General features: G+C 42.8%; 1 protein-coding gene across 2 annotated transcripts; it reads left to right on the forward strand.

The window, feature by feature from the left end:
- The first annotated feature begins 756 nt into the window (after positions 1 to 756).
- Positions 757 to 19,667, forward strand: ISOC1 (isochorismatase domain containing 1). 2 transcript variants are annotated; one of them, XM_076008345.1, is made up of 5 exons: positions 757 to 1,090; positions 9,479 to 9,598; positions 9,702 to 9,905; positions 11,468 to 11,584; positions 18,336 to 19,667. In XM_076008345.1, the coding sequence occupies exons 1-5, from the start codon at positions 812 to 814 to the stop codon at positions 18,480 to 18,482; spliced, it is 867 nt and encodes a 288-aa protein (XP_075864460.1). In that variant the 5' UTR covers positions 757 to 811; the 3' UTR covers positions 18,483 to 19,667. The 2 variants fall into 2 exon arrangements, with proteins under 2 accessions (XP_075864460.1, XP_012596652.3); XM_012741198.3 differs by having other exon boundaries at positions 758 to 1,117.
- The last annotated feature ends 488 nt before the right edge of the window (positions 19,668 to 20,155 follow it).

Consider the following 20,155-nt stretch of genomic DNA (forward strand, 5'->3'; position numbering starts at 1 on the left):
CGGGGTGGGGGGGTCTGGCGGGGAGGGACCGGGATGGGGGGGTCTGGCGGGGAGGGGCCGGGGTGGAGGGGTCTGGCGGGGCGGGGCCGGCGGGGTCTGGCGGGGCGGGGCCGGGGTGGCGGGGTCTGGCGGGGAGGGGCCGGCGGGGTCTGGCGGGGCGGGGCTGGGGTGGCGGGGTCTGGCGGGGAGGGGCCGGGGTGGCGGGGTCTGGCGGGGCGGGGCTGGGGTGGCGGGGTCTGGCGGGGAGGGGCCGGGGTGGCGGGGTCTGGCGGGGCGGGGCCGGCGGGGTCTGGCGGGGCGGCGCCGGCGGGGTCTGGCTGGGCGGGGCCCGGGTGGCGGGGTCTGGCGGGGCGGGGTCTGGCGGGGCGGGGTCTGGCGGGCCGGGGTGGCGGGTCTGGCGGGGCGGGGTGGCGGGGTCTGGCGGGGCGGGGTGGCGGGGTCTGGCGGGGCGGGGTCTGGCGGGGCGGGGTCTGGCGGGGCGGGGTCTGGCGGGCCGGGGTGGCGGGTCTGGCGGGGCGGGGTGGCGGGGTCTGGCGGGGCGGGGCGGCGCCGGCGGGGTCTGGCGAGGTCTGGCGGGGCGGGGTGGCGGGGTCTGGCGGGGCGGGGTGGCGGGGTCTGGCGGGGCGGGGCGGCGCCTGCGGGGTCTGGCGGGGTCTGGCGGGGCGGGGCGGGGCCGGGGTGGCGGGGTCTGGCGGGGCGGTGCCGGCGGGGTCTGGCGGGGCGGGGCGGGGCGGCGCCGGCGGGGTCTGGCGGGGTGGGGCCGTGTGTGCGCCGGGCCGGTGGCCGCGCAGCTCCGCCCGCTCGCGGGAACATGGCGGCGGCGGGGCCGGCCGTGCTGGCGCTGCCGGGCGGCGGCGGGGGCGCGGGGGCGCCGCCGGGCGCGGTGCCGGTGCTCTTCTGCTTCTCCGTGTTCGCGCGGCCCTCGTCGGTGCCGCACGGCGCGGGCTACGAGCTGCTCATCCAGAAGTTCCTCGGCCTGTACGGCGACCAGATCGACGTGCACCGCAAGTTCGTGGTGCAGCTCTTCGCCGAGGAGTGGGGCCAGTACGTGGACCTGCCCAAGGGCTTCGCGGTGAGCGAGCGCTGCAAGGTGCGCCTCGTGCCGCTGCAGATCCAGGTGGGTCCCGCGGAGCCCGCCCCCGGCCCGCCGCCGCCGCCCCCGGCCCGCCGCCCGGAGGTGGCGGCCGCCACGTGTGCAGCCCGGCGCGGCGCAGCCCTGTCGCTGTGCGGCGGGCGGGCCGGGGAGAGGGCGCGGGCGCCGGTCTCAGGGCTGCTCTCCCGGAGCTCGTTAACCACTGGCGGAAACGCGAACTTGTGGCGCGAAGGCCCGCCGCCTCTTCCCGGGCCGCGGTCCAAGCGGCCCTGGCCCGGAGCGCGCCGCCGCGCCGGGCCCGACCTTCCGCCCGCCGCGCCGGCCCACGCCGGGCCCGACCTTCCGCCCGCCGCGCCGGCCCACGCCGGGCCCGACCTTCCGCCCGCCGCGCCGCCGCGCCCGCCTGGAGCTGCGCCTCCGCCCGGGCCGCGGGGGCTGTCGTGCCCAGGGCTACTCCGTGGCGTTTTGTTTGTTTTCTAAAAGCCGTGCTCTAATACTAGACAGAACGGTCTTCTGTCTCCTGTCCCAGAGGATTCGCTGGAGAATTTTTGAGAGGAAAGAACGTAAGATTCTGTGGGTAATACAATGCCAGTATTTTGTATTTAGCTGAGAAACCGATAAGCTATGTTTGTTTGGAGAGCAAACTGAAATGTGGGATTTGGGGTTAAAGGGGATTTCAATACTCAAGTGTTATTTTGTTTCTTTTCTTAAAAAAAAATTATAGGTACATAATAGTAGTACATATTTATGGGGTACATATGACATTTTGATGCAAGCATACAGTATGTAATGGCCAAATCAGGGTAATTGTGATATCAGTCACCTCAAACATTTATCATTTGCTTGTGTTGGGAACATTCTAAATTCTCTCCTTTAGTTATTTTTAAACATACAATAACCTGTTGTGCTACAGTACACTAAATCGTATTCCTACATTCTAACTGTACTTTTGTACCCATTAACAGAGTCATTTTCTGCGGATTATTCCCAAGTTTTTCTCAGCTGTAGTTGGCAGATACATACATGGTGAATTTTGCCCTTACTCCAACACCTGTGCCAGAAGCATCCAAAGCAGGCACTTTAACCTGGACAGAGTTACTGTGTTCAGAGGACAAAGTCTGTGAGATTCCACTCTCCAGCCCCGGAGGGCCAGGAAGCGGGTAGATAGTTATCCCGTACCCCAGGATTTGTCTTGTCAGATGGAGAATTGCGGTTCTTAGGTGCTTAAGATTCCCCACTTTTATGCCTTCTGGTGTTTTCGCGTCTGACACCTGTGTGCAGACCTCCTTGTCAGCCTGTTTGGATTACTGCTGCCAAAACACCTAAGATGTTGGATACACCTTTGGTAAATACATTTATAAAGGCAAGAATCCAAATATTAACTGAAAAGGTCTGGAGCTGTACTGAGGACACAGACTGCAGTGAAGCATTTCGTGCTCCGGCTGGGGGCGGAGGGCTCTTACTTGAGGCGGTGATTTGCTAAACTAGGGCCTCACCCTCCTCTGAAAGAAAGGTCCTCCCCACCAAGGTAGGATATTTATATTTTTAAAATTTCAAGACCTTGGTCTGACAACTCTTTTTAATTAAACATTCTAGAAATTAATGTAAAATGTATGTGCCTGAAATGTCTTGTACATTCTCAAAAGGTATTATATAATCCTGCTCACTTGTGGCTTTTGAAGTATTTTACTTGGTATAGGAGATTATGTATAGCTAATTTTTTGTGGTAATGTTTAAAAGAATAATTATAATAGCATTACTTTGTTCCATCTTTTAAAAATGTTATTTTTCACCAAATAGTTCAGAATTCTTAAGGATTAGTTATATATTTTTACTCTTTATATACTTTATATTTTTAAATAATTAAAAATATTTTTCTTTTATATTATTTTACGAATTATAATATTTTGGCTTCTTCAGCCAGATGCCTCTCCTAGCTTAGAAGTAGATAATGTGAAGGGATTTGTGTAGATACTATATATTTTCTGATACCTATTTGTAGCTATATAAGGAGGTATACATACACATAAACACATGTGTATGTTCACTAAGAAGAGAGAGGAAATATATATTTTTTTGATGACTACTGTACTATATATTTTGGAACACAACTGTATAATCCTAGAGACATGAGCATGTTTTGGTTAGAAGAGACCATAGAGTTTGTTCCACAGATGGGTGAGCTGCAGCTTTAAGTGCCTGGCACAGTGAATGCAAACTTGGAGTCCAGTCTTGTTCCTTACCTTATGAGTGAAAGCCCTCTCTTTCACTTCTGGGAAGAGCAGAACATACAGAGGTAGAGAGGTTAGGAATTTGCCCCAGATTACATGACAAAGCATGTGTAAATCCTCACAGCCAACCAAAGAATTCCTGTTTTCATGCTTAATGAGGATATTGGGCAGTGTGGAAAACAAGCCACACACTTGAGCTTTTATTCGTTCCTTGGTCTTGATGCTGCTCATGGTTCTTTGGAATAAATGCCTGCCATTAGGAAGACTTGGCGGCCCATCTGTTAGTCCTGCTATGGGAAGTGGTAGGCCCCTTCTCTGAGGCAGGGTCAGGGAGCACAGGTTTGGTCACATATAGCCCATTGCTTAAAAAGTGTGCTTTATTATTTCTTCAGACTTTGGCTTCTGAGCCTCAGTGCCCCAGACTCACATACTATTATTCTGGAATGTATTCTTAATTTGCATAGGGGTCTGAGTTTGCCTTCATGCTTATTCTGTTAATGGCTGGTGACCATGTAAAACACGGTGGCTGCTTAATGCCACACTGCATCTGTGGTTGGTTAGTGGTTCCAGGTAACTGATCTTTAAGACCCCCACCCCCTGTTACCAGTGCTAGGCTATGGTAACTTTTTAGTGTCGTCTTTTCTTAAATATTCTGTCATAGTGTCTGGATGTCTGCGGACAGCTCAGGTAGCTGAAGGCATAGCTCATGTTTCATGCATGGTTTATGTGTCAGCAACTTTGTCAAATGCTTGAAGTCTGATGAATTTTGGACACAGGGGAAATAATGTAAATGAGAGGATTATATAGTGGGAATTTAGTTCTAAGTTTTCAGAAGGTATTTTCTAAGTTTAAATTAATGGAAACATTTAACTGTGGAAACTCAGGTAAATTTGATATCATCCCACTACCAGTGCATTTTCCAGCCTGTCACCCGGGAAGACAGAACCCGAGCAGAAGAGAGGAGGAGAGGGTCGTGTGAGAGGGGTGCTGTGAGGGACTGTCCTCTGTAGAAGGAACGGCTTTGGCACTCTGTGTGCCCACAGGATAAGGGCTTCCCTGGGAGGTTATTTTGAGCTTTTCCTGAGATGGTTACTTGGGAGGGGATTCTGCTGCAGTTTTCATTTTCTTGGAACTTTATTACTACTATTATTATTAATATTTTAAGCAGGGGCATGAGAATTTTTAAGCTAGAAGAAGCTGAGGAGTTCATGGTGGGAAGCATGGGAAGGCAGGGGAAAGGAGTCGGGTCCGCCTTTGTCTTGCTCCTTGTCTTGCTCCTGTGTAGGTGGTGATTTTTGATTTCAGGACCTTTGCCTGATTGTGGCAGAGGAGCAGGTAGGCGAGCTAATGCTCAGGTTTGAGAAACAGACATGATACATCTTGGGGTGGATATGCCGTAGGGGCACTGAGAAAGGACTGCTGGATCCTGAGGTTGTGGCATTGTCTTCACCCATTGGTTTGATGGGGGAAGGGAGATGGAGGGTGTCACTTTAAAAAAATATATAACATTCTGGAATAATAACCAAAGCATTGTGTACCTTTTGGTCCTTGTGAATACATTAGAGGATACCTATAAATAAACTGTTTCAGAGTAGGAGCCATGATCTGCGTTTGAATATTGTCTCTTTCATTTACTTAGCCAGTCCTAACATAGATTCAGATGCCATTGTGTTCCTGGGTTCTGCCCAGCTTCACCTTCACCCCAGTCAGAGGCACAGTCTAAGAAATCCTTCCATCCTCAGTCTTGGGTGGGTGGAGACAGCTGGCCTTCCTTCAGGAGTGAGAAAGCTCATACTTTAATTGATAATCCAGAGTTGTCACCTCATGCCAGTGACATCAATGTTTGCAATAGGTGAATATGTTGTAAAAATAAAAGCAAAATAAATATCCACCTGCAGCTTAAATTAAAAAGCCCCAAATGTGTTTCTCCAGGAACAAATTATGTCTTGGTAATGTGGTAAGTCTGGTGACATCCAGAAATCCACTTTATGGATTACTTTCCTAATTCTGCAGACTGTGTTATCATTACAAGTTATGCAATATTTCTCTGTATATTTATATATTTCTATAGGGATCATTATAGTAAATACTTAACCTCATTAGAGTTAAGTTTTTTTTAACATATGCTGAGTTTTAGAGTGTAGTGTTTCATAGATTAGGGATGTCACACTAGCCTAATACATTTATTGATTGATTACATGAAGCTCATTTAATCCTTGATATAGACCTATAAGGTAGATACTATTTTTCTTGCTATGTTACAGATAAGAAAACTGCATTTGGAAATGTTAATGATTTGCTCTAGTTCCCGTAATGGAAATTAGTGAAATTGAGATTTGAACTCAGATTCGAATGTCTACCAGCTTGTGCTGTTTAGGGAACCCTTGCAGCCTGGAGAAGGCGGGTCACAGACCTCTGCTTTAAGTGAGTTGACATTAGAGCAAGGCCTTATTCTAGCTGTGGTAATCTGATTTCTTTGGAAACACTTCAAGTGAAATAATGATACCCCAAATCCCCTTTTGGACTCCCTCCCAAGTAGATCGTTGCTATTTTGTGACTCTAGCAGACTACCAAACTTTTTAAAACATCACCTTTGCAGTTTTGCACTTTAATCATTCCTAAAGATACACAGATTACTCTCTGTAGCAGTTTGCTAGGGGCTGCTGCCGCAAAGTGCTACAAACTGGGGGGCTTAACCAACAGACATTTCCTCACAGTTCTGAAGGCAAGAAGTCCAAGATCAAGGTGTCAGCAAGGAGAATCTGTTCCACGCCTCTCTCCTAGTTTCTGGTGGTTGCCTGGCAATCTTTGGTCACTCCTCTTGCCACCGTGTTTGTTCACAAGGCATTCTCCTGTGTGCATGTTTGTCTCTGTCTGTATGTCCCCTTTTTATAAGGACACCAGTCACATTGGATTAGGTACCCACCCTACTTCAGTATGGCCTTATCTTAACCAGCTATTTCTGCACTGACCGTTTGTCCAAATAAGGTCACTTTCTGAGGTACTAGGGGACAGGACTTCATTATATAAATTTGGGAGGACACAACTGAACACTGCACTCCCCATGCATTACTTTTATGGAGAGAATAGAATTAGTGTGCAATTTATCACTAAACTGGGCTCAGCTACCCTGTGTGTGCCTGTCCTGAGTAACCAGGGAGACTCACAGAGCCCTTTGCAAATGTAGCGGTCATTGCTGGGAAATGGTCAGAGCACATGTGGTGGTGAGGAAGGGTGGAGACTGGCATGATAACAGTAATCCTGGGGCTGGGTGATGGAAAGTCTTTTGAATATGAAATTGAAGGTCACATCCCAGCTGTCACAATTCTTAAGAGAGTGGACAAAACATTTATACTTGAATCTAATCTCTTAAACTCTTGTTTGAGGAAGTCATTGGCTGTGATCAACTTTTTATATTTAAATATATGTATTTGTATATTTATCATGCAGATAGTATAGGAATATATGGGGGTATATAGATATATGAAAATGTGTAGAGACATTTATGTGTGATTTCTTCAAGCTTCTTGAATATGCAGTGATCTGCAGTTGCTACACTTTTATTAATACTCCTGGTGAAATTTGGTCATGTCCATTTTTAATTTGCTGTGGCAGGATTGGCTGTCTTGTGGTTGTGACATACAAAATATTTGACCATTGGCATATATTTAGTTGTCTAAAAGATTTTGGTTTAAAAGAAATTAATGAGTCGAGGTAAGAAATTCCTGAATTACAGAGAGTTATATCGTTTTAACAGCCTGCTAGAATTCATGTGGATTTGGGGTGGGGGGTTGGGTAGATTGGTCATTGGTCAGACATGGTTAGAATTTTTCAGTTCGTTTTTGTTAGCCTCAAATCCTCCTTTCTGGCTTGTAAGGTATGAAGGTTATTTCTAAAGTAGCATCTTTTGACCAACTACCATAGCATAGGTGACCATTTTTTAAAATTAACCTTTTTATTTTAGACTAGTTTTAGATTTATGACAAAATTGCAAAGGTTGTACAGAGAATTCCTATATTCTTGTACCCAGATTCCCATGTTGTTAGCATCCTAAATTACTGTGGTACATTTGTCTCAACCAAGGAGCCAACAACATTGGTACCTTACTGTTAACTAAACTCCACACTATATTCAGATTTCACTGGCTTTTGCCTAATGTCTTTTTTCTATTCAAAGAACCAGCCCAGGATACCAGTTACATCTAGTTGTCATGTCTCCTTTAGCTCCTCTGGGTTGTGACAGTTTCTGAGACTTTAATTGTTTTCAGTGACATTGACAGTTTTGAGGTATATGTCAGATATTTTGGTAGAATGTCCCTCAATTTTGGTTTGTCTGATGTATCTCTCATGGTTAGGCTGGGGTTGGGGGTTGTGGGATTTTGAGAGAAAGATCCTGAAGGTCATTCTCATCACATCATATAAAGGGTGCATATCGTCAACCTGACGTTGGTAATTATATTAATCTTGGTCACCTTACTGAGACACATGTGCCAGGCTTCTCAACTTTAAGTTACTCTTCCCTCCATGCTCTTAAGAAGCAAACTACTAAGTGCAGCCACATTCCAAGGAACATGGAGAGTTCCTTCTTCCCACTGTTGTAGAGTAGTGTGATTGGCTGAGCTGCACTGCTGGCATTTCACCTAGGCCAGTTGTGGACAAACTGCTTTGTATAGTGTGCCCGAAACACATTGTGAATGAATAGGAACCCATGATTCACATTTATACAAAAGAACATATGTAGATTTGAGCCTTTTGAGCCATTTAATGTTTACTAAAAATTGAAAATACGTAGTCAGAAATAAATAGCAACTGGTTTTTAAAATAGCATCCTAAATTCACAAAAATTGGCCTTACTCATACCGATTTTAAAAATGACCAAAATGTAGGCATAATATTTGCATTAAAAATAAAATAATGACCAAAGCTAGAATATTTAATGCTTAAATACTTACTTACTTTAATCATACTTTATTGGAAATGTAGAAAAACCCTATACATAACATTAAAATTACAGGTGGCTCTCACTTTCCAACATGGATTCGGTGTTAAACCTTACATGGTTTATCAATACGCATCTATAGAGTCAGTACCAGAGGGAGATTAAATTGCCAGAGTCAGACCAGGACATAGATGAAATAAAGCACAAGCTGATTCGAGCAGTTATATCATTAAGGATAAAAGCTTTTTTTTAATGATTTGTTTTTTATGTAGTAATTGTTTCTTGAGAGTCTGCCACGTGTGGAGGGTACTGAGGCAGGGTGTGCGGCTGGGCTGGTGGTGAAGGCACCACCTTGTCCTTGGACTCAGACTCCTCTAGACTACTATTAGTAATTATTGTCAGTGGGTGGATTTAAGGGGCGCAAAACAGGATAACTTCAGGGGAGATGCAGTTTGTTTAACAGTGATGAAGTGTTTGCATGTTATTTCATTGCATTTTTTTGAACTCTAATAAAAGTTATTTTTGAGAATAGCATCTTAATATTTCTGTCTTGATAACAGTAATTCTGGATTTGTTTCTGGTTTTTTTGTTGTTGTTATTTGGTTTTATGTTCCCTAGTCTCTGCCATAGATTATTTTAAATTTTACTTTTAGTACTCATAAGCAGTGCCATCATCAAATTTAAGTTTTTTACTAATGTGACTTTTTTATGATTATAAAGGAAACATTTTTAGATAACATTCAGGAAATGTGTTTAAGTAACATTTGGAAAATATAAGAAAGGTATAAAGGAAAAAATTCCCAACCCCCTAATTATATAACCACTATTTATATTTTCAAATACTGTATTTGCATTATATTGAAAACATTTTTTTCTTAGATGTTACAAATTCATGTATGTACAGAAATGTACATACATGTTTTTTTAATTGGCTAAAAAATGTTTTGTCATGTGAGTATGTTAAAATTTGTTAAACCATTTCTATATTTTTGGCCCTTGGTTTATTTCTGATCTTCATTATTGAAAGCAATTCAGAGATCATCTTTTTGAGTAATTTTTTTTTCTGCAATTCAGATACTTTATTTTGGGTAATAGTTGTAGAAATTGACTTACTGGGTCAAACAATGGGAACATTTTTCTTCTTTAGTGACCTCCACTGAAAATAAATGTCATTGTATAACAAGTGCTAAATCACTCGTTTCTTTTTTTTTTTCAGCTCACTACCCTGGGAAATCTAACACCTTCAAGCACTGTGTTTTTCTGCTGTGATATGCAGGAAAGGTTCAGACCAGCCATCAAGTATTTTGGGGATATTATTAGTGTTGGACAAAGATTGGTATGCTTGTTTATTGTTCCCAGTTTGCTCTAGCATAGTATACATTCATATATACACACATATATACATTGCTAATTATTTTTGTGTTTGGTTATTTTTTCAGTTGCAAGGGGCCCGGATTTTAGGAATTCCAGTTATTGTAACAGAACAGTACCCTAAAGGTCTGGGAAGCACTGTTCAAGAAATTGATTTAACAGGTGTAAAACTGGTACTGCCAAAGACCAAGTTTTCAATGGTGTTACCAGAAGTAGAAGCAGCATTAGCAGAAATTCCTGGAGTCAGGAGTGTTGTATTATTTGGAGTAGAAGTAAGTACCTGGTATTATGTTTTGAGCACAATATCATTTATAGAAAACCGGATATTTCCAGAATGCAATTTGGGATGTAGAATGCCATGTAGTTGATAATAATGATGAAAAACAGCCACCATGTGTTAAGTGTTCAGTGTTTTCATGGCACTGACCTATGTACTTCATAGCTGTTAACTCATTAAGCCCCTTCCTATTACAAATGAGGAAACTGAAATACAGAGATGGTATGCAATTTGCCTAGGGTTAGACAGCTCGTGAGGGATAGAGCTGGATTTGAATCTAGGCTGACTGATTCTTGGGCTTATACTTTTAATCACTGCCTTTGGAACATATTTTTATCAAGGCATTATTTTTATTTCTGTATTATAAGATTTCACTTAGGTCATATTTTTGTGCTAGTAAAACCTTAGAGGTCATGCAGTTCATTGTCCTTCAAATTGAATCATATACATATCCTTTTATAAGAAAAAAATGGATTTCCTAATGCTGATTTCAACTAAATTTATTCCTAGCTTTTAAACAACTATAAAACTAAAATTTTAAAAACTATGAACAAAATTATAAAAACAATTTAAAATAATTTAATATAGTTATGATATTTTAAAAGTAGATTTTATAGTGGTAGGTTTTAATAGCAGAACGATATTGGCTCAGATTTAGATGTACATTAAATATTTCTATATTTTGAGTTCAATAATGACAGTATAGTAGAAACCTATTTGTATAAATATGTGAAAGTAAATGCTCTTGCTGGCTTTGCCCTTTTTGTTTTTTTGCTTGTTCATCATAATTAGACCTTATGCTTAATCAAAATTATCTTTGGGCACTCCTCCAATGCTAATTTTAATGGGGTGTCAGTTGGTAAGTCTCCAAAATGCTCTAGTTTTGTGATGATGAGGTTGACGTGGACATTATTGAAATGTGCTTTCATTGGTTGTATCTATATTTCATTTATTGTTGAAGTGTGTTTTTACCTATATTCTTTGTTAATAAATTGTTATAAGTTAATACTTACAAATATGGGATGTATATAAACATTTGCTGGTGATGTGAACTGGGCATTTCTGCTTGCGTCAGAAGTTGTTTTTAACTTGGCCTACCTTTGCTGCTGGGCGCCTTGTGATGCTCAGTTTTCCCACCACTCTGTCTAGCTGCAGTACCGCAGGCTCCTTTTGCGTGTCGGGCACTTGGTGTGAAGGCAGAAGTAAATCCAAATGCAAGTGGCTCCAGAATTGAGTGGTAGTAGTCAGCTCTATGAAGGTCATCCAGGTGACATGGAGAAAAATGTTTTAAAAATTCTCACAGAACTCCAAGAATATGTTTAAGGTCCCTAGTATCAGACCTTGATGTCACTCAATGCTTGATTTTACAAATGCGTAATCCAGAGCCAGAGATGCTGTTTTATGGTCAAGATTACCTAGCTAATCAAAGGCAAAGCTAGGTGTAAAGCAAGGTTCTTATATTTGCAGTGCTCTTTCTGCTTTATCTGTTGTTGCACCTTTGTAAAAATACTTCTAGTTTACCGTATTATTACATGTGCTTTTTTGCTTTCCTGCTAGACTCATGTGTGCATCCAGCAAACTGCCCTGGAGCTCGTTGGCCGAGGAGTTGAGGTCCATATCGTTGCTGATGCCACATCCTCTAGAAGCATGATGGACAGGATGTTTGCTCTTGAGGTGATTGTCTTGCTTGAAAATAGGTCATCTGTCAAGCTTTCCAAATAAATTAGAAGAGTACTGGATTAGTAACGAAAAGTTTACCTACTAAATTTGAGCTTGGTCTGATGACATCAGACTCATGGATTTTATACTGACCAACTTTGAGGTCTCACTGCCACATCCTATTTTATGTCCTGTCTCCTCCCTAGATGTGGACTTCCAGTGTTGCCAAAAGCCCTTTACATCTTTTATCCTGACTGTGCTCTAGTTCAGGGGTCCTCAAACTTTTTATTTATTTATTTATTTTTTTATTTCGGCATATGATGGGGGTATAGCTTTTAAGGTTTCACTAAATGCACTTTCCCCTCCCCCCACAAGTCTGAGTCTCCAGCATGACCATCTCCCAGATGGTGCACATCTCACTCATTATGTATGTATATACCCACCCCCCGCCCCCCCCTATTACTGTGGTACCTATGTGTCCACTTAGGTGCTGCTCATTTAATACTAGTTTGCTGGTGAGTATATGTAGTGCTTGTTTTTCCATTCTTGGGATACTTTACTTAATAGTATGGGTTCCAGCTCTAACCAGGAAAATATAAGATGTTCTATATCACTGTTGTTTCTTAGAGCTGAATAGTACTCCATGGTATATATATACCACATTTTATTAATCCATTCTTGGATTGATGGGCACTGGGGCTGCTTCCACAGTCTTGCAATTATGAAGGTCAGTTCACTGTCCCTCAGACCTTTGGAGGGCTGTTGGAGAGTGCGGTGCACATTCCACACATGCGCATTGTGGGCCCGGGACAAGTCGGCTGCAAAGCAAGACAGGCAGCGGAGGCAAAAACGCCCAGCGGTCCAGATAAATGTCCTCAGCAGGCTGCATGTGGCCCACGGGCCGTAGTTTGAAGGCCCCTGATCTAGTTTTATGCATAGACTAAGAGATTCCAAGAAGCCTAACCTGAACTGTTTAGAAGTTTGCAAATCGAAAACAGCTCACCTGGGTTTAACTCAACCAAGATTTAGCCAAAAACCTGGACAGAGTGGGTCTAACCTGGTTCAACCTCACACCGTTGGCCCTCTGTATCCACAGGTTCCACATGCTTGGATTCAGCTAACAGTGGATCAGGGAAAAAAAATTAATAAAAATAACATAAAAAAGATATAACGAATATTTACATAGCATTTGCATTGTATTAGGTATTATAAGTAATTTTATAATAGTAGAGATGATTTAAAATGTACAGAGGATGTGCATAGGTTATAGGCAAACACTACACCATTTTATATCAAGGACTTGAGCAGATTTGGGGATCCTGGCAGTAGGGTCGGGGTAGGGTTCCTAGAACCAGTTCTTCATGGATGCCAGGGGACCACTACATTAGGTTTCCTCAGACTTGAATTTTAGGGCTAGGGAGTGTGTTACTGTGGACACCACTCACACACAGTATTTCATAGCTCTCTGACATTAGGGTGCTACAGTGTCCCACAGAGTCAGGAAGTCAGTGTTTCTCTGTCACTATTGCCTAACAGTAGTCTGTCTTAAGCATTTTCTATTCCAAGGCTGTTAAAAAGCAAACCACATAATCTTGGGAAACATTCACTCCATGTTGCATCTCTCCCTTTCTCTCTCCCTCCTTCTTTCATACTTAATTCTAATTCTGTGATGATTTTAGAGTAATGTATACATGGATTTAACTGTTTAACTGTTTATTTTTTATTGAGAATGGGAAATACAGGTGTTTGATTTTTATTTTTTGAGATCCTCCAGTGTTCCATGCACGAGCTGGCCTATGAACTGCTTTCTCTGTAGGATTGCTACATCATCTCTTTCTCTGCAGGATTGCTAAGTCATCTCTTTAGCCAAAAGGCTCTCCAGGGTGGTAAGGTGGAGCCCTTGGGAAAGGGGAGGCCTTGTCAGAGGAGAAAGAGGAGCAAAGGGCAGTGGGAAGTGGCACAGAAATGGAGGTAGCTGGCAACAGCAGTTGTCTGAAGGCCCTGGCTGGCCATCCCCTTTCCATTATTCCTGAAGCACTGAGACCCATATTGGGATTACAGGTAGATATAGTTTTAATTTTGTTCAACTGTTTTCAAGTTTATTTAGACTACTGAGTTCTCTGGTCATTAGATACTAAGTCTCAGCAAAGACCTTTAAGCCATGCTTACAATCATGAATTAATCAACTTCCACTCTTCAAGTTTCCTTAGTAACCTGGATTTAAACACTTCCACCATCAGGCCCTCACCACACCAGCAAGCAGCTCTTTTCATCTGCGTGTGAGTCTTTATTATAATGGTGAGCTCCAGAACTTTGGAATTGCAAAACTAAAATCATACAAACAAAACAAAACTTGCCTTGCTCGTAAAGACATTTTAAGGGCTTTTCTCTCTACATTCATGTAAGTTTCTTAGACTTGTCTTTATTATGGCATTTGTCACAGAGAGTTTTGATTGTTGGCAATCCTGTCTTACCACAGGACTCAGAAACATGTTTGGCTAATTGCCATCGGACCTCCTTCTCTGTAGGGTCCAAATGCCGAGGCAGGGATTGAATAATGTGGGTTTGAATGCAGGGCCTGGGGTTTTGTGAAATTGTGTCCTTGAACACATTATGTCACCTCTATGCCTCAGATTTCTCATTAGTAAAATGGAAATGGTAAAAACAATTATAGGATTTTTGTGAGAATGAAATGAGATGACGTATTGATGACAGTACAGTGCTGTCATAGTAAATACTGAAATCCTAGCTGCTGCTTTTTTTTAATTGTTATGATTTATTGTCTTCGTGAGGTTAGCATTACCAGAATTGTATAAGAGTATAACTTCCAAGACCCAGAAGAGACTAGTGCTGAGTTCTGAGAAGGGGAGGAAAGGACCTCTCACCGGGGTGGATTTAGAAGGGCCTGGAGGAGCCTGCGTCCTCTCAGGCCGAGTGTGAGGGTGACAGGAAGGGTGATCATGGGTCAGATCAGACAGTGATGGGGAGGACCTGCCAGTTACAGACTTTTCCTCTTAATCTTACTAAATAATTTGATATGAAGGTGATTTAGTTTGTCCCTAAATTTGGGAGACAAATGTTAAGTTTTTTTTTCCCTATAACTGTGTAAGTTAAAATAGCATTGTGGTCAGCTCCCCTTCTACTCTATACCTTTAGAACGTAACTATTTAATTCCCAAGTCTACCCATATGGCCTATTAAAGTTATTGTACTGATAAGATTTATGGTTAGCATTGTTGAAACTTCACTATGCCAGGATCTGAGGCATGGGCTTTATTTAATAAATGTTTTCTGAGCATGCGACCTCTGAAAGGCATTGTTTCTTTCAATTAATAATTATTCAGTAAATGCAGAATAATACAGAGCCAAACCCTCTCTTGAACTTAATGTCCATGTGCTTCTGGGGAGTTTTGTTGTTGCTTGGAAATGTAATGGGTTTAGTCTTTTTTTCCCCCCTCTGAAGTTTTCATGAGTTTGTGCACTTGCATTTTCAGGTTTGTGGGTCACAGCAACCTTTCTTTTCCTTCAGCCTAGTTGGACTGGTTTTGCAAGTGTAAGAGAAGAACTTCAAAAGCCTAATATACATGAACCTGTGTGCATTAAACGGCTGGAGTTTTAATTGCCCCTTTTTTAGCCAGGAGAGAAAGTGGGCTTGTGACCAATATTGCCAGGGCGGTGGGCAGGAACCTGCCAGGTGTATCTGGAAAGCTGCTGCTCTTCTTTCTCTGCTCAGCACCTTTCTGGCAGGGCAGGCTCTGTGGGACCGTCTAAGCCTGATCTAAAACCTTTGCAGATTGCTAAGCCATGCCTTCCCCTAGTACAGGTTCCTGGCTAGATTATTTTAAAACCCGATTAGTAATGGCTACATCTCAATTTTGACTCTAAGTTATATTGTGTAGGTACTACTTTACTAAAATGTATTTGTGTGTCTCACGCATCCTACCCTGTCCCTGCCATGGGGACCCGGCTCTAAGCATCACTGAGGCTTGTTGGGGTAGCATGGACAAGGCTTGGCTCAGTAGAGCACGAGGGAAGGCGGGACATGGTGACCAGCTTCTTCCAGGGTCACCAGATTTCTTCCTTGGATCTTGAAACAGAGAGATCCTGCCTCACCAAGGAGCTAGAGAAAGATCAGGGAGAGCTGGCCCTCGTTGCAGGTTGGAGTGCACAGTAAGCACTCTCATGACACCGAAAGTCTGTGATTGAGACCCACACGAAACCACGGAAGTCCACCGAGTCGGCCGTGGGCAGGAGGGAGGGCAGGGCCAGGCAGCAGCTGGGCAGAGAGAGCAGGCGGACATTCGATGCTGTTCTCATGCACCTGGACCGCACCTGGGCTTACCTTTGTTCTCTGCCTTCCAGTGTGAAGCAGGCGCGTGATCGCTTGACATTTTTGAAGGGTTTCTGTATTACAGTCAGTTGACTAAAAAGCAAGGAGGAGGAAATTAGAATTTCTGCAAGTCTTAAACACTCAGGGATAACTCACCCCCGTAATTTTCCAAATTAATAACCTTGTCCTCTTCCTTCCTACATAACTCCCTGTTGTTTTCCCATTTCTAGAGAGTTCTCTCTGGTTAGCTGTTCTGCACGCTTTTCTGTACTGATTGTTGAGGTGAGGTACAAGTTTCCTTTCTAATAAGGAGGTTAAGCTTATAGCCCCTGCTGTGCCGTTAGGGATGGAGAGAAAGAGTTGGCTGGGGCGAGGCAGGGTCTGCTGACGGCCAAGCGTCTGGAGGAAGGTTTGCTTCCACTTCACAGGGGTGTCCCGGCTGTGCAAGTGCTTCTTGGTTTTTTTTTGCCTCTGACTTGCCTAGGAACAGTTTCTAGCCACTTTTTTTTCCATGGTTCTTGTAGCACAGGGGTCCCCAACCTTTTTGGCACCAGGGACAGGTTTCATGGAAGACAAGTTTTCCTGGGGCAGGGCTGGGGTGGGGGTGGGGAGGCAGAGCTCAGGCGGTGATGTGAGCGATGGGGAGCTTGGAGCTTGTTTGCCCACCGAGCTCATGCGTGTGTGGCCCAGCCCTCCAGGTTTCACAGAAGATGGCTTTCCTAGAGGCGAGGCGGGGTGGACAGGCCTCCAACCAGGAGTTGGGCCTGGGGGCAGGGACCAAGGCTGTAATGGGTGCTTTTTGTGGTGACAGTTTGCCTGTTTTTCCCCTCAGGGTTTCTGATAACAAATACATCCATTCAGAGAATTAATTTCTGCTGTAGAATTCTCTTCTCCCTCCTTCCTTCCCTCACCCCTTTGCCTTCTTCTCTCTCCTCTCCTCCCTCCCTTCTTTCCCCTTGCTTTTCTCTCTCTTTCCCTGCTTGAGATTTCTCTCTTCAGTGATTGTAGCTCCACTGGAGCAAGGTGGCAAGGACATTCTTTGTCCTGTCAATGAATCACCCAAAGATCTCTGCTGAGGCTTAGTATCTAATGACCAGAGAACTCAGTAGTCTAAATAAACTTGAAAACAGTTGAACAAAATTAAAACTATATCTACCTGTAATCCCAATATGGGTCTCAGTGCTTCAGGAATAATGGAAAGGGGATGGCCAGCCAGGGCCTTCAGACAACTGCTGTTGCCAGCTACCTCCATTTCTGTGCCACTTCCCACTGCCCTTTGCTCCTCTTTCTCCTCTGACAAGGCCTCCCCTTTCCCAAGGGCTCCCCTTACCACCCTGGAGAGCCTTTTGGCTAAAGAGATGACTTAGCAATCCTGCAGAGAAAGAGATGATGTAGCAATCCTACAGAGAAAGCAGTTCATAGGCCAGCTCGTGCATGGAACACTGGAGGATCTCAAAAAATAAAAAATTATATGCTCTTGTTTAGTGATTCTAAAGATTTCCTGACAGCAGCAGTGATGGTGGCTCCATTACCTGCCAGCGGGACATTCTTAAACTTCACGCGAGGCTCTTCTACCACCCATCATTTCTAGACCGGGGGGGGGGGGGGGGGGGGGGGGGGGGCGTTTCCTATAACAAGAACTCACATGCTATACGTCAGACATTTGGGGGCAGAAAGGAGAAATTAAGAATCGTTTTAATTCTTACAATTTTAATGCAATTAAAACCTTAGTTATATAAAATTGGGTAATAACTAAGGAAATAACTGTAGACAGCTACAATTACATTCATAGCACAGCATAATGGAGCTTTAGAAGTATTAACTCTCCATCCCATTTTTAAATAACAGCTACTAAATGCCAGGAGTGCCAGGCTTAAACATTAACACACATCATGATCTCATATTTCAGTTAAGCTACAGAGGAGGAATGTGATCACAGGTACCTTTTTTTTTTTAATCTCAGTAGTAGAAATAGAAATAAAACAGTTTAATAAACTTAGGAGTAAGTCAGTAGTGGCCCTTGTCTGAGTGAGTGAATGGGTAAGAGAGGAGGCACAAATCTGCAGTTTTGGTTAGGAAATAGTAATTAAAATTATCTAAATATTCAGTGATTTTCTCTGTCTCTCCCATCTCTCATGTGTACAGTCATCAGCCTTGATAAGTCCTCTGTTCCTGACATATATAGGTCAAACATTGGCTACCTGTTTCCTTTTACTTGTTTCTAACCTATTTTAGTAGTATTGAGAATAATCATATTAACCTTGTGGTATGGCTAGCTTTGAAATCCATCCCCATCCCTGAATTTGATGGCATGGCTGAGGGACCATGATTTTAGTAGAGAATACTAATTATTGTGTCCCAGCACACTGTTGCTGTTTTAAAATAGTGTTCATTCCCATGCTCACTTCTTAATTTGTCCTTATCATTTTTTTTAAAGCGTCTTGCTCGAACTGGGATCATAGTGACCACGAGTGAGGCTGTTCTGCTACAGCTGGTGGCTGATAAAGACCATCCAAAATTCAAGGAAATTCAGAATCTAATTAAGGCAAGTGCTCCAGAGTCAGGTCTGCTTTCCAAAGTATAGGACATTTGAAGGACTGTCACCCACTCACCGTCAGGTGACAGGACCGTGAGCCCACACAAGCTCTTATCTCTACTAAAATTAAAATGTTAATTCAAAAACAGCTCCTTTTTGCGCCTCTTAGTGAAACTTAACTGGCTAGACCATTTGGGTACCAGCATTTAGTTACAAATGTCAAAGGCTTCAGGTGCTGCTTACCTTTTTTTGTTAGTGTGCTTTTATTTATTGAAAAAAAAATTACAATGAAGGTGCCTGTTTTGTCTGTACTGTATACACTAATCATAACTTTCAAAAGTGCACACTCTTGTGAAGTTTTCTTAAATTGTGCACTTTAAAGGAAAAAAGTACCAATAATGATTTGGCTTTTGTATTATTGTAAGATGTATGTTATAATGTTAATGTAGATTTAGCGCTTTTACTTTACAGGTTGATTGAAAAAGGATTGTTACATGTGAATTTAAAAACAGGGCTCTGGATCATGTTACCCAGTTCCTTCATAATGTTGTTGACTTACTGAGTTGCATTGATCTGACCATACCAAATTATATTGAATAATTTTATATCTTTCTTGATCATACTGATTTTCCTATTCTGGTCACCATCACTGATTCTCTGTTAATATTCTGTCTTATAGCTGAATCTTTTACCTAGAAAGACTCAGTGATTGGGTCATTGTTTATTTTATTTTTATAAACAAATGGAAGGATTTGCAATGTCATATAATTAGTGGATGGCTGTTTTAGCATCTTTGAAGTATAGCTTTAGCAGAATATCTTTACAACCATCTGGAATATATCTTCTAATATGCATAAGATTTAGCAAAAAGATAAAGGCTGGGTAAAATGTAGTTTTAAGATGTCTGTATTCTATTGCATATTTTCTGCACTTACCCTCCAAATACTGTTAATGCAAACGGCATCAGTAACGATTTGTTAGTTTTAATTTTGTGGTCATTGTTACCTTTCAATAAATTTATTTTCATTACAAACTTATTAGAAGGTTTTACAACTTTTTGTAATATTATGTGAAATGTGGCACATTGCTGTCTTTTATATTGAAGTAATTAAAGAAAATGTATTCTATGAATGAAATTATTTTGTCTCCTGCACTATGGCTCTATGAATATTATTCCAGGGATTCTATTATTTCTTTAAGGGTAATAAAAAGTTGACATTTATAATCTTTCAACTCATGAGAATTTTCAATGAAGGAAAACCCTTTGCAGGCGGGAGCAGATATCCACGCACTCACTGTCTTACTTTTTTACTGCAGTGTCATTTCAGTGAGACCTTTCCAGACTGACCTGTTTAAATTGCTGTCCTCTTTCCCACCACTACATACATAATCCATATTCCCTTCCCTGTTTTGTTTTTTCCATACCATTTGGCAATACTCCATATAGTATATATTTCATTTTAAAAATTTCTCTTTTCAAAGTAAGTCTTATGTGGGTGAGGACTTTTGTGTGTTATGTTTACTGCTTTATCTATGTCCTCAGCTCCTAGAACTTGCATTTATCACAAAGGTTGCACTCAAATACTGAGTGAATGGGAACATTCAAGTAGCTTCTTACAGCTTGCTTGTTTCTTGGCTTATATGTTTTATTTTATAGATAAAAAAGTACCCAATTTGTTTTTTTAGTAAGGAAGGAGGAAAGGAAAGGCTTTTTGTGCCAA

The sequence above is a fragment of the Microcebus murinus genome, chromosome 11 (assembly GCF_040939455.1).
Source record: "Microcebus murinus isolate Inina chromosome 11, M.murinus_Inina_mat1.0, whole genome shotgun sequence".
In the NCBI taxonomy this organism is placed as follows: domain Eukaryota; kingdom Metazoa; phylum Chordata; class Mammalia; order Primates; family Cheirogaleidae; genus Microcebus; species Microcebus murinus.